Source organism: Ctenocephalides felis, unplaced genomic scaffold (genome assembly GCF_003426905.1).
Source record: "Ctenocephalides felis isolate EL2017-DRISC unplaced genomic scaffold, ASM342690v1 CF-g0.4_SCAFFOLD_01886, whole genome shotgun sequence".
NCBI classification, from domain to species: Eukaryota; Metazoa; Arthropoda; class Insecta; order Siphonaptera; family Pulicidae; genus Ctenocephalides; species Ctenocephalides felis.
Window position 1 is genome coordinate 41588476 of NW_020538040.1, and position 13431 is coordinate 41601906.

The 13431-nt window shown below is 29.7% G+C and overlaps 3 protein-coding genes across 3 annotated transcripts in view; 1 reads left to right on the forward strand and 2 right to left on the reverse strand.

Annotated features, from left to right (window-relative positions):
• The window catches only part of LOC113374978 (protein tyrosine phosphatase type IVA 3-like), a 137030-nt gene that overhangs the window by 80413 nt on the left and 43186 nt on the right, over positions 1–13431 (forward strand). The gene's annotated exons all lie outside the window — the stretch shown is intronic.
• On the reverse strand, positions 624–9427 carry LOC113378395 (protein tyrosine phosphatase type IVA 1). The gene is made up of 5 exons (XM_026618924.1): positions 9250–9427; positions 8066–8208; positions 6157–6932; positions 3719–3850; positions 624–1592 (listed from the first exon to the last, which is right to left on the reverse strand). The coding sequence occupies exons 3-5, from the start codon at positions 6438–6440 to the stop codon at positions 1481–1483; spliced, it is 528 nt and encodes a 175-aa protein (XP_026474709.1). The 5' UTR covers positions 6441–6932; positions 8066–8208; positions 9250–9427; the 3' UTR covers positions 624–1480.
• LOC113374975 (protein snail-like) overlaps positions 8131–13431 on the reverse strand; it is a 7080-nt gene continuing 1779 nt past the window's right edge. Inside the window, exon 4 of the mRNA XM_026614929.1 lies at positions 8131–8208. Within this exon, the coding sequence (XP_026470714.1) occupies positions 8131–8208 (78 nt within the window). The remainder of the gene's footprint in view (positions 8209–13431) is intronic.

Sequence of the window (13431 nt, forward strand, 5' to 3'; positions counted from 1 at the left end):
AAAACACGCAATATATAACGTAGCACCCTATTGATACAGCAATCAGTAATAGATAATCTATACTGTATCATATTTATGTTTTTCTGCCCAGTTACTGCTAATTTTAAAAGTTAATAAATATTCAATAAACTTGGCCTCATTTTGTTTTTTGATATGTAATGCATACATGCATCATTTTAATATCATTGTCTCTCCTGAAATGTTTCCTAAAGATAGTTCTTAATAAAATAGAAGATCGAGTAAAAACTCGCTAAATTTTATGAACTAAACTGAACAAAAATATGATTTTGGTAATCGGGACATGCCCATCAAGATTAGATTTTTTATTTACAATTAAAAAGTATGATGATTAATAACAATAAATGTATTGATGAAGTTATAAAATATTTGAAGTAAACCCTATTTAAAAACAAATTAGAAGTTTTACTGAAATATTTTAGTCACAATAGAAATCACAAAAAAAATGAAAGTATGCAATAATAGTATTTTCATTAAAGGATTGAACAACAATTACAGCAAAAATGTTACAATTATATTTCAATCAGAATAATGTATTTTCACATTTGACATATACTAGAGATAATTACCTATATATATATATATATTCAGATTTTTTTGTTTGTTTTAATCAGATATTTAAAATTAATAAAGAGCCCGAAATTTGACTAACATAGCACATATGCTGAACACTGTTGTGGCATCTGGTTTAACACAAATCTGACAAATGGAAATAAAATTAAAAAATAAGCAACTAATTGCACTATAAATTATACAAAACTGCTCATAAAAGCTTTTAAAACAATTTTAAAAAGTATAATGTTAATCACTTAACACTAATCAAAAGTTTGTCAATAGATATTTGTTATTGATTAATCAAAAGTTTTTTTTATCTAAATTTTCTGACAATGTAATTCACAACTAACATGTTTATGTCAATATCAAAAAATCTATTTCAGTGACTGCTTAGTATTTAGAATGCAGTTTTCACTCATTTGTGGTTACACCATAAACTTAAGTACAAAATGTATTAAAACCTATGTTCTATTTTATTAATTATTAAAATTATGCATAAAATTAAGTCCACAGTTTTAAGTCCAATTGTCAGCTATGGTCAAAGGATTGCTATTGCAAAATCTTAGATGTAATTTGCTTTCAAATAGCAATGAGTAAGACTAAGGATCCGATTCGACTTATTGAGAAACTCGTGAGCAACAACGCGCCCGTTACTGATCACCGAAGCATTTATGCCCGATTACAAGAAAAGCAACAACAACGTAAGAACAAATCGAATACAAGAGAAACGGGCGCGATGTTCGCTGCGTCGATTCGAGTCCTCCCGATAAATGAATGTAGATCAAGAATTTTCTGATGTTGTCATGTCCGTGATATTACAATTTAAATTTAAACATAGCATTACAAACTTTTTGCAGAAAGCTGCTGATATAACTGGATTTTTCGATAATTACTGTTTTATTAGAATTTATTGCACACAGCACGAATTCTTGTGTCCATTTTTAAATTTCAACCTGGATTTTGGTCGGTATTTTTCTAAAAATGATAGCTGTTTCGCGTTGATGGCTCCTCGACGTTTGCTGAAAAAATATATAACGATTATTATAATTCATAATTATAACGATTATAAAATTATACGAGGATAATTGTTCTTCATTCAATCAAAAAATTCTGGTATAAAATTAAAAAAAAAATAGTTTTTTTTATATTATCGAAGTTTAAACTAATCTAAAATATGTGTGCAGAAGTATTTTTCAAAATTTGAAATATTTTCGGCGATATGCTATAATAATCGTTTTCTGTTTCGTTCCTCTGTGAAACTTTAAACGCGTTTTCCTCGAAAGGGGGCGTCCATTAATCACGTGAGGTTTTTAGGGGGAGGGGGGGTTTACAAAAAATCACAAAATATCGTGCGCGGGAGGGAGGGTATAGTAAGATATCACGTGTTTTTTCACGTTACTAAAAATACATGTGATGTTTAGTGGCGGGGCAGGGGCTAGTTTTGAATATCACCATGTATCACCAAGGGAGAGAGGGGTTCCAAAAATCCTTAAAAACTCGTTCACGTGATTAATGGACGCCCTAAAACTTTATTTTTCCATTTTTCTCATGATTTCTCAAACTCCACTGTACCGATTTACTTAAAATTTTTACAAATCCTTCTCTATAGACATAAAATAAAATATATTTTTTTTATATCATTAATTTGTGAAAAAACATTATTTTAATTTATCCGTGGTTCATACAACAGCGATTTTTTTTTAAAGATTACATTTTTTTATTGAAAGTATTTAGAGTGCTGAAATCAGGTGGAAATTTTTTAAGACACTACAATTCAAAACCTTCTAAAATTAAAACTTTATGACTATTTATTTTCTTCTAAAGTCTCAAAATATTACTTAATTAATAACTTGTAAAAAGAAATGAAAATAGTAAAAATATTGTTTGCCTTATTTTTACGGCCTTTCAAAAATCGCATAAAGCTCACTCCTCTAAGCCAAAATATTGCTATAAGAGAGAAGGCGTATGGCCGCAGTGGGACATATACGTATAAAGTGTGATTGAAAAATCCCTAAAAGTATTAAAATTAAATCAAGTACAACGTGACGATTTTTTACTGACAGCGCACCACGAAAAGAATTTGCCACAAGCCCCATATGTAATAACTGCGCCAATGATGGTTGTTGAAACAGAACTAATTCTGCTGCGTTATGAAACATTCAGAAGGAATTCTTTCAACACATGCATCTTTAATGGGTTTTGAAAGTTTGAGCGCGGTAAAAATTTCGTATATTAATCTGTTCACCAACGTTATAAACGTTATAAAGCCATTAGTAATAAAAACACGGCAATAAAATTAAGTTAACTATAATAAGTTTGAAAATTTTAATTCCTTCTCTTACAACCGTATCTTAATTATTTTTAAGTCATAAATTCATTTTTTATATTAATAGTCTTGAAAAATTATTAAGCTATTATTTAATTAACCCTTTCGCTACTGTACTGTTTTCCGTAGGAGTGATACTGTTGTAAAGAACAGCGAGCCGCCCAGTATAACGATACTGCATGGTTTAGGCACGACAACATTTTCCAATCATTATCAATGAAAATGTACTTAAAAATTACCAAAACACATTTTTAAATATCTAAAAAATTCTATAACATTAGAATTCTCAATAATTAACTCAACGTGATAACTCTTGATCGAGAATCAACGCACTGCATGTCGTCTATATGCGTATACCCATACACAATCAATTAAAACCTATTTTATAAACTTAGGTAATACGTAGATCTAGTGCTTTAAGAGGGCAATTTTTAGTTCTTAAATATAATTATTGATAATGATTGGAAAATCTTGAATTATGTCATAACATACATGGGCGACTTGCTGCCTCGTACGGGTGAGTCACTTCTGCCCTCGTAACGAAAAGGTTAGTAAATGCTGGAAAGCCCTGTCGTGTAATTTTTCGAATCATGAGTATATAAATTTAAAATTGTAATTGTTTTGCTGAAATTAATTAACATGTTTATATAATTGTTAATAAATTATTAATATATAACGACAAATATAATATTCATTGCACTTCTATGAAGATAAATTACTTTCAGCACGTATCAATAAAAATATCTATTGTAGTATAAATAATTATCTGCCTTCTTAAATCTAATATTGTATGTTAATTACTAATTGAAATATACTTACTCTCGAATCATTTCAACAGCTTCTTCATATTTTAGGCCCAATTCAATCAGAGCCAAAGCTACTAATACGGGCGCTCGGCCCAAACCAGCCACACAATGAACAGCCACACAAGCGTCAGGATCATCTTGATAGCTATGTGAAAAAAAATTAAAATTGTTTTTTAATATTAAAAATGAATTTGAAATTGCTTTGCTATATTGCTATATTATGATATTTTGACTTTCTCAGTCAAATGAAGGAGAAAGGTCTCAGGGTAAAGAATACTGAGAGTCATTTTATACACAAAATAATGGTTGTCTCAAACTTTTTCGAACATTCGTGTAATATCTACACATGGCGAAATACAATCAGCCCGTTTCCTGAAGTTTTTGAAAATAACACAAAACATAACGCAAGATATTTATGAATACATTAGTTAGATTTTTCAAAGAGGTTTTATAATAAAAATAATATCACTTGAAACAGTATCACAATTAACTGATTAGAAGCATATGGAATTTAATTGATAAAGATGTAGTTTAATGCATATTGACCACAGATACTGAAAACGTGACCTGCAAATGTTTATCAGTCTCCATTCATTATTTTGGCGGTACAATTCATCATTTATAATTTAATTATAATTCAGTTTTCCGCATAGAATGATCGATAAACGATTATCACTAAAAATAAAAAAAAAAAAATGCGTCTATGATGCCCATATCTTACTCTTCAGGGTATTTTGCTCTTTATAATGTCCTGTGCAGTGGCGTCGGAAGCTAATTTTTGATGGGTGGGCTCGCGGGCCTGTGTGGTCTTGTTTTTTTTTTTTTTTAGCAATTTGAGGCTCGTCAAGCCCACCCAGCCCGCACGGTTCCGACGCCACTGGTCCTGTGTATGTGTTATTCGTGGTAAAAAAAAGGTTATCAATAAAAAAAATCCTTTAATGCATGAGCCAATTAGGTACCCTGTGTATGTAAAATATAATTTGGCAAGCGAGTCACTAATTGTAAGATTTAACGAGGATGCAAGATTAAACGTACTTGCTTAAAGCCATATTGTGTATTGGTATTTTTTATACGAGATTTTGAGAATTTATTTATTTGTTTGGGCAGTAACCCTTTTACCATTGCTCATTGTGGAAAGAAATTTCATCAGTTAATGTTTGCCAGATTATGTTTCGATGCGTATTGGTATTGGTATGTTCTAGTGATAAATGATAATGACTGATAAGTTCATATTTTTATTCACGGATCATGATATTTATGATTGATGACACGGTTGGGGAATATGTTTGCTTGAATTGCGATTCGAAAGGTTTTTCATATGATATTAGAAATTGTGTGCATTACACGTTCTGCAGCTTCTTCAATGTTAGCATGAATACTAATTTATATTATATGTTGGAAATTATCGTTAATTAGTGTTTTGTAGCGTGATCATTTGGACATTGCATAATCTAATATTTTGCGACAGGTTGTAAGATAATTATCAAGTTTGTAAGAGATGAATATGAAAATTGAATTGTGATCTGTATGAAATATATATGACTTATTACTTCGGAAAGTATCAAGTATGGTATTTTTTGTAAGTATAGAGTATTTTATAAACAAACAAAAGATCTATATTACCCGTGGAAAAACCTTTAATAGATATAACCTACAAAGCCAAAATTCACACAAACGCTTTTAGCAACTGGTTTCGCAAACGAAAATTACAATAACAATATAATGTGATATAATTATATAAAAATGAAATCTAATTGCCCCGTTTTAACTATTACAGAAAATTACTTGAGCAATTTCCAAAGGATAATATTTATATTGCATTTCCGAACTTATTTCAACACAAACTTTTCATCTTTGAAAGTAATGAAAAAATGTATATATTTTGCAGGTTATTCATCTGTAGGACCAAATTGCCAAAATTGATCCGGATCTGTTGCTTTATATAAAACTGATTTAGCACTAATTTATATTAATAATAAAAAATTTGGATTATGTGCTATTAAAAAACAAAGTTTATGAAAGTCGAAAAAATTCAAAATTATTAACTTTTGCATGTAGTTTCTAATCAGCCCTAAATTGTATTCGAACCCACATGCTGATCTGAAGCATTATTAACTTGTAAGTTCAAAGTACAGAAATGCAATAATATTATTACTAATACTATATACTAATTAATTTATAATGTCTGATGTACACATTCAATTTCAAGAGTAGGAACAATTAGGTAGTTAACACTTTGTTGACTGGTCACGATCAAATCACGAAGAAACTAGTAATGAGCTTTTTTACCATCGCTCATTACCATTTTCTCTGTTAACACAAGCTGTTTCTCTCGCTTATAATCTTCTGGTGTAAAAATATAGAGATACCAGTAGCCGGCCAACAAAGTGTTAACTACGTTGGTCAACTATATAAGTACAGAAGAATGTTAATCTAACATAAAAAAATTACCTTTGTTTAAGTGTTAAGAACCATTCATCAACTATGGTGGTGGGTGGGAAGGTGCCATCTTCGAAGGCCAGATCTTTGACAAGGATTCCCTGAGCGGACAGTTCGTCCGTCTTGTAGCTCGGCTCGCACACTCGAACCACGATCAAAACCTTATTCTTTTTCAGTTCATTGATATAATTGTGAATGTTATGATCGGACGGACGGTCAGTTATCAAAAATTTCATTCCTTTATACTCGATACGAGCCGGAGCAGGTCTGATGTCCTTCTGACGCATGTTGTTCATTTATATCAAACAGGAAAATGATAATATGAACCGAAAAACACTTCACACAAAAGAAAACTGTCTCTTTAACCAAAGTTACCAAGAACCCGACACAAAAACTTCTTAATATAACAATTTGTGAAACTTGAGCTCTTTTTTAATCTCAAATATATGATTATTTTCAATTTTGCGGAATAAACTTGATCTAAACGTCGATTAAAATATTTAAATTCACATTCGAAGGGACTCCGAAATCATTTAGTTTCTAAATTTTTTCATATATCTTTATACAGTTATATTTATATAGATATATATATTTGTATATGTAAATTATAAATAAAATCAGACTTTTAAAGTTTTATACAATTATCTTTTACTTAAATATTCGTTGTTGGTAACGCGATGTTTTCTTTCTTTGATATGCGTGTTACAAATATATCCCTATATAAATATATGCACATATAAAACGTTATATGTAAATATATGTATAACGTAATGAAGGTGATGAACTGCCTGAAACAAAAAAAAAATAAAATTGTTCACTAACTAGAAATAAAATAGGGTTTTTAATTGTTATATTTATATTAATTATGTCAAATTCTAAAATCAATAGCAGAAATTAAATTTAAAGTAAACAGTTTAAAGTAGTAAAGTCTATTTGCACCGTGACTAATGTCGAATTATCAGTTATCCTGCTCGTAAGCAAAGTAAGAAAAGATTTTCTTGATTAACCCTTTCGAATGTCGTCCATAAAAGACATTCTCTCGAGTACGAGTGTCGTTCATGGACGACATGTTATGTATCCGTCATTGTTTCAAGATTAATCACTACTTATTAAATTACCGGCAATTCTAACTTTTATTGTTAAGTTATTATAGAAGCGTAATTTTTAAGTTTCAACGCATTTTCATTGATAATGATAGAAATTTGTTAAAATATATCGTGCCTGGTCCACTCTGTTCTGTACAGCAGCGACATTCCTGCGGAAAACGCTCTCCGTAGCAAAAGGGTTGATAAAGTACAGAAAATATAAATGAAGTGCCAAAAACTAAAATTTTACTCTATACCGAAAAATATCACCATTTGCTTACAAGCCATGAACAATGATACACTTGTTGCGCCTTCAAATAGGATTGCTTTCGCCACTCCACTATTAATAAACTTTCTTCAAAATTGTTTTTTTATAAATTTATTACATTCTTTAAATGTCTACCTAAAAATTTGTCGTTTATGTCATTTTACTACTTAATTTTTCAAGATCTCAATTGTTTTTACATTACATCATGCTTTAACTATTGAAAACAAAACAAAATAGATGTCACAATTTTACCTTAATTAGACACGTTATTTAATTCTGTTTCTCGCAATCAAAATTTGTTGAATCTTATTTACGTGAATACTCATATGGATCGGATGAATTCCACAAACATGTTTTTGTAAAAAAAAAGATTTTTGTTAAATCGTGAATCTAAAAATCGTATTTGAAAAAAATCATCTCGAATGAAATAAAATATTTTAGATTTTTCAAAACAAAACAAAAATCACCAACGTGTTCTACGTTTTTTTGTTTTGAAAATTATTAAAATAAATTTTTTTTAATAAAATCAATAAAGTTTTTAGAAAAGATAGAACTCTAAAGGATTTACCTCACACTTCGTCGATTACTAACTCCGGCCACACAGTGTGCAGAGCCGAAACAGGAATAAAGCCTCTATTTGTGCTGGGCTTGGCAGTATTCCGCGCTGTCCAACTGGAACTCCATGTATCGCAGGGCAACGGGCGAAGGAACCTGCAATTGAGACATTCAAATGTCAACTATCATGTTATTTTATAAAATAACAGATTTACTGCAGGCGAAATTTTATAAATTTTCAGGATTAATCCAAACGAATTTTCGTGATATTCACAGGAAGGACCGAATAAATATTTGTTATATTAAAAACGTACACAATAATATTCAACACAAACTTTTTGAACTCTAAACAAAATTTATGGCAGACAACAAATAATTCACTCTAACCATCTATAATAAAAATTCGCTGATTAAAACCTATATTTAAAAATAAATATTTCTATAAAAGAGTGCGCTAGATATTACGTACTACTACAAACATTTAAGAAATTCCTTTAAATTTTATGAGCGTCAAACTTAGAATCACTTAAAACGCAAAATGAATGATTATTATATTTAGCTATGCAATAATTTCGATAACTCACTATGCTTAAAAGTATTATTATTAAGTATTGTAACACATATATACTGAAAAGAATTTTACTTTGTTTCATTTATCAATGTATCACAATTTAATTGTTTATTTGTTCTCGAATCGTTACGTCAGCGAAAAATAGTTTATTTAATACATTTAAATTTATAGTATAAAATAAAGTTTGCATTATTAGTATGAGTATGTGCGATGACGAAAATGTTGAAAGAAATTGAGCCTTTTACAAATACAATACACGTTGCAACTTTCACTAACACACTTTGCGAACTTCCATAGAATTTTAACACATCAATTTTCCCAGTTTGTGTATCTGAGTACAGATCATATCACAGGTTAAATCAGTTTATGCAGGTACAATTTGAAGTAACTATGATACCACTTGAAATTTTTCGAAAAATAAAAAAACAGTATGTATTATGTGAATATTTTCATATTGTCACTTTTGATTAATTAGAAATTATTATTCATGAAAACCATCAAATGTGAAATCTAAACAAGCCATACTATATACGTCAATGAATCGAATTATACACAAATGTATTAAATTATACTAATCCACTAATTTTATGTATTTTATTCATTGTTAAACTTTTATCATAACTTACTAAATCCAGTCAAAATAAAACACACTGACACTTTATGGTGGACGATGTTTTTGATGCATGAAAATCAAGTCCAGGATGTGAATGGTGCGTTTTTTCGTGAAAATTATTTCGAAAACCACTTTTGAAACAAGAATTTTGGTGTCTAATCAACACCAAAATTTCAAAATACTAATAGAAATTGTCAACTATCTATTAAATATAAATAAACAAAATTTAATGGTGCACTAGATACGCGTGTGTTCAGTGCTGATCACAAAATGCTATTGATAGAGAAGTTTGCTTTCGCATTATCATTTTGCTCAATGGTCATACTCGCGAATATTTATAACCCGTAGGAAAAAGATGTACGTAGTAGAGGTTTGATTTTTTGGCACGGGATAAGACGGGATAACCGAAAGACAAGATTCAGAAGCGAATTTATAAAATGGTGATGCTTATTAAATCTCATTTTAATCAAATATAAATTCAAAAATATTATAATTTAGACAAGCAACACGGGAATGAATCAATTCCCGTCAAATATACTGCAAATATTAGGTTGTCAAATATCTCCCTTCCGCCTTTTTGTATTATAAACCAAGAGCAAAAAAGCGGAAGGGAGATATTTGACAACCTATTATACTGCAAATCAAGCACAAATTGATTTTTGATTTGCAGTATATGCCATATAATTGATAAATGTTAAAGTAAAAAAGAATACAAATAGAGAACGATATACTAAAAAATATACATGTCACAAATTAAATTTTTGAAAAATCACAAAATAGTACTAATGATGCCAAAAACAAATACTTGGAATATAAAAAAATAAACGAAAATTAATGTGTGTGTGCATTTACCTCGAGCAGCCAAAAAATCTTTATGTAAACCGAGTGTTTACTTAACTCGCATGTGATGGCTATTACGCGAACTCATGACAACAAGATTTAGACAAAATGATTTAAATAGAAGACAAATGATTTTCACAGAGTTATCTAATAAATTTTGAGACTGCTAAAACTAAATCTTCCATTCAATAGCAATAACTAAACTTCAGCGAGTAATAATTTGTAAATAATATTGAAAATAAAATACTAATTTCACCTAACAAGTAAGTAGCAAGTATATAAATTGAAAAGGGATTAGCAATTCCGTACATCATGTCAATCATTTTAACATTTCAAATATCATTACAGTATTAGTATTACATTCATGACGATTTAATTCGTAACAATTAGCCTTAAGCGAATTATTGTTATTGCTTTAGCAAAATGAAGAATGCCCATGGACGTGCAATGAGCTGAACTTTCAACATTTATAAGCTTTCGCACGCACAATCATATGAATTAGTGGTTAAAAAAATCTAAATTATAATAAATAAATCTTATAGCAAATTCAAGCAACTGAAAACGATTTTAAACGAAGCTACTAATTATTTATTTGACTTTGAAAATAAAAGATACAATATATAAGAGTAATGCTGGCCAAAATTTATATCAAACGCCGGATCAGCCTGATCGTCAAAAAATGACAAACAATGAACGCACAGCTATAAATTAAACTCCATGTGTCATTTCGTATGGTCTCCTATTCTAATCATATGATAAGGCAAAAATGATAAAATCGAATTAAGTTTGTAAATAATTTACAAATTTGGCACAAATTCCCCGAATTAGCGAATTATTGGACTGTTTTTACCGCTACTTGAAAACGATGATGCAAGCCGAGAACAAGCGGATTTTCCGTCCAAGGCTTCTCGAAGATATTTTTATGAAACGATTTTCTTTGAACTACCAATCGCGAAAAAAACAAATGTGTGCCAAAGTTTTATGCGTTCCAATCACTTGAACAATTTATAATTTGGCGCTAGAAAATCTGCCAAAGTTAGGTCTCCTAATAGAATTTTATTTTGTTATATTCTTGCTTTGTTTATTTTTAATGTTTATGAAAAAATCTAAATATCAATTTAAAGCATATCATTTTATTAAATTGCCCATAGCGTACTTACAACATATTGAAAAGTGTAGATATGAATAGAAAATTCATTAGCAATTTTAAAACGCCATCACTGATTTGAGTAGTGACTTAATTGCCGTTGCAGAATTCGTAAACAAGGTGTTTTAAAATATTAGTTTGCAATTAGATAAAGCGTTGCATTTGGCAACTGAAACAGCCAAAGAACTAATTTTGATCATAGTCCTTGCAACGAGTCTTCCAAAATTTGATGAATTTCATATGTACTGTCAATTTGAACAAACTGAACTACATGTGTAGACTATTTAAAAAAAATAGGCAAAATTTTTTACCGTTCATATTTAGGAAATAAATAAGAAGATAAGTATATTTTAATTATCGCCTACATATATAAAATATATTTTTTGTTTTTCATAATTGACTATGACTATGTAATAAAACGATTTGTTTTTAAATATATATTATATTATAATAAAATATTTCATTATTTAATATTCGTTCAGTCGAAACTGTAAAACGATACTTTGTTGGCATTATTGTATGTTAACATGTGTAAATATTCATGAATACTTTTATAAACACGGTTCTCATTTATACTGTGCAAACTAATCGTAAGAAATATATATATATATATATATATATATATATATATATATATATATATTCATTTTTGAACAGCAATCAGAACCTTACGTCCTATGAGCTGTTGGGCTGAAACTTCTCCTTACTTAGTATTTTTAGATGGTAAGCCAATGGTTAATCCATCCATATTTGATGATTTTATTATTAAAATTAATCTAATAGGGCTGACATTTTATTGGTGCAGCAATGCCGGATTAAGGGCTATTTTCACATGGAAACATATTGATATCTATATTTTCAAGTGAAAATCGTTGTCACTGCTGCCTGACAACAGGCTGCTCGAAGTGGGTATCGAACCCGGGACCTCTGAAACAAGTCCCGTCGCTCTTAACCGCTTACCTACGGGCGAGCCCAAGAAAAATATATAGTTACTTAAAAATGAAAAGTGAAACATGCAGTAATGGCATTGTACTAATAATTAAAAAACCAACTCGAATAGATTTGCTAAAATTAGATACTTCAAACTTGTTACTTAGCCCTCTGGAGGGCTGAGCTCACTTGAAAACATATCTCTCATCTATATTTTTAAGTGAAAATAGATATCACTATTGCTTACACACAATGGGAATTTAAACTTGGAATATTCTATAACTCGCGCCATATTCCCCAAGAATGTAACTTATTTCTTTAATGTTGTCTGTAACTTATTTTTAAATTGGACATTTGTTGACAATCGGACTTTATTTGGAGTTCGATCGTCATCGATGGCCATTCGCCAAATTTTAACATGGCTTTTAGTCATGAACGCAATAAAATACAATACATTATCGAATTGCCATTATAATTAGAGAAATATATATACTCATAGACTCTCATTTATATCCCCTATGTGAAAGCCAAATCGGGCGGACAGTATTTAATAATTATTAACCCCTTAGTAGGGTAACGGCATTCAGTACTCTCCAGAGACAAGATGGAGATGGATAGTAATAATTTATGAGAACATATTATTTATTAACAAGGTAACTTTAACCGACTGACTCAATGAATACAACATTGATTTTTTTTATTAATTTGAACAGCTATCAGAACTTAAGTCTTATAGGGTATTGTGCTAATTTGAGATGTATCATCACAGTGTGATGAATTATTACAATTTTGTAATAGAGCAAATATAGAAAATATTAATTTGAAATATATATGCAGTAGTGGCACTCCGACTTACAAGCGACCTGACATACAAGTGCTCGTAGATACAAGCCGCCAAAGAAGCGAGCTTCTTGCTCTGAGATACGAGCAAAATTCTAGATTAGATTATAATTATTAGATTAGAGCATTGAGCGAGGAAAGGTTTTCAGGATAAATGTTAATGGTAAAATGAAAATATGAAAAATTTCGTCGGTTGTAACAATAATTTGCCTAACATAAAACTAATGTGGGTGTATTATGATAGTAAATTATTTGTAGTTAGTCATTTAAATTATGTATTAATATTAATGGTTTAGCGAAGATTACCCACCCGAATATATTTATTTATTTATTTATTTATTTATACGCCAATCGGCTTTATACAGTTTTATAATATTGTTTGCTAATTCATAACTTGTATATTTATATCTATATACATATACACACACACACACATAT

Excerpts from the sequence above, each read along its gene's own strand:
- LOC113378395 (XM_026618924.1), bottom strand. The coding sequence starts at position 6,440 with ATGAACAACATGCGTCAGAAGGACATCAGACCTGCTCCGGCTCGTATC. Across the intron at positions 3,851-6,156 it reads TTCTTAACACTTAAACAAAG|CTATCAAGATGATCCTGACG; the intron begins GTAATTTTTTTA and ends TTTTTCACATAG. Across the intron at positions 1,593-3,718 it reads GCTGTTGAAATGATTCGAGA|CAAACGTCGAGGAGCCATCA; the intron begins GTAAGTATATTT and ends ATATTTTTTCAG.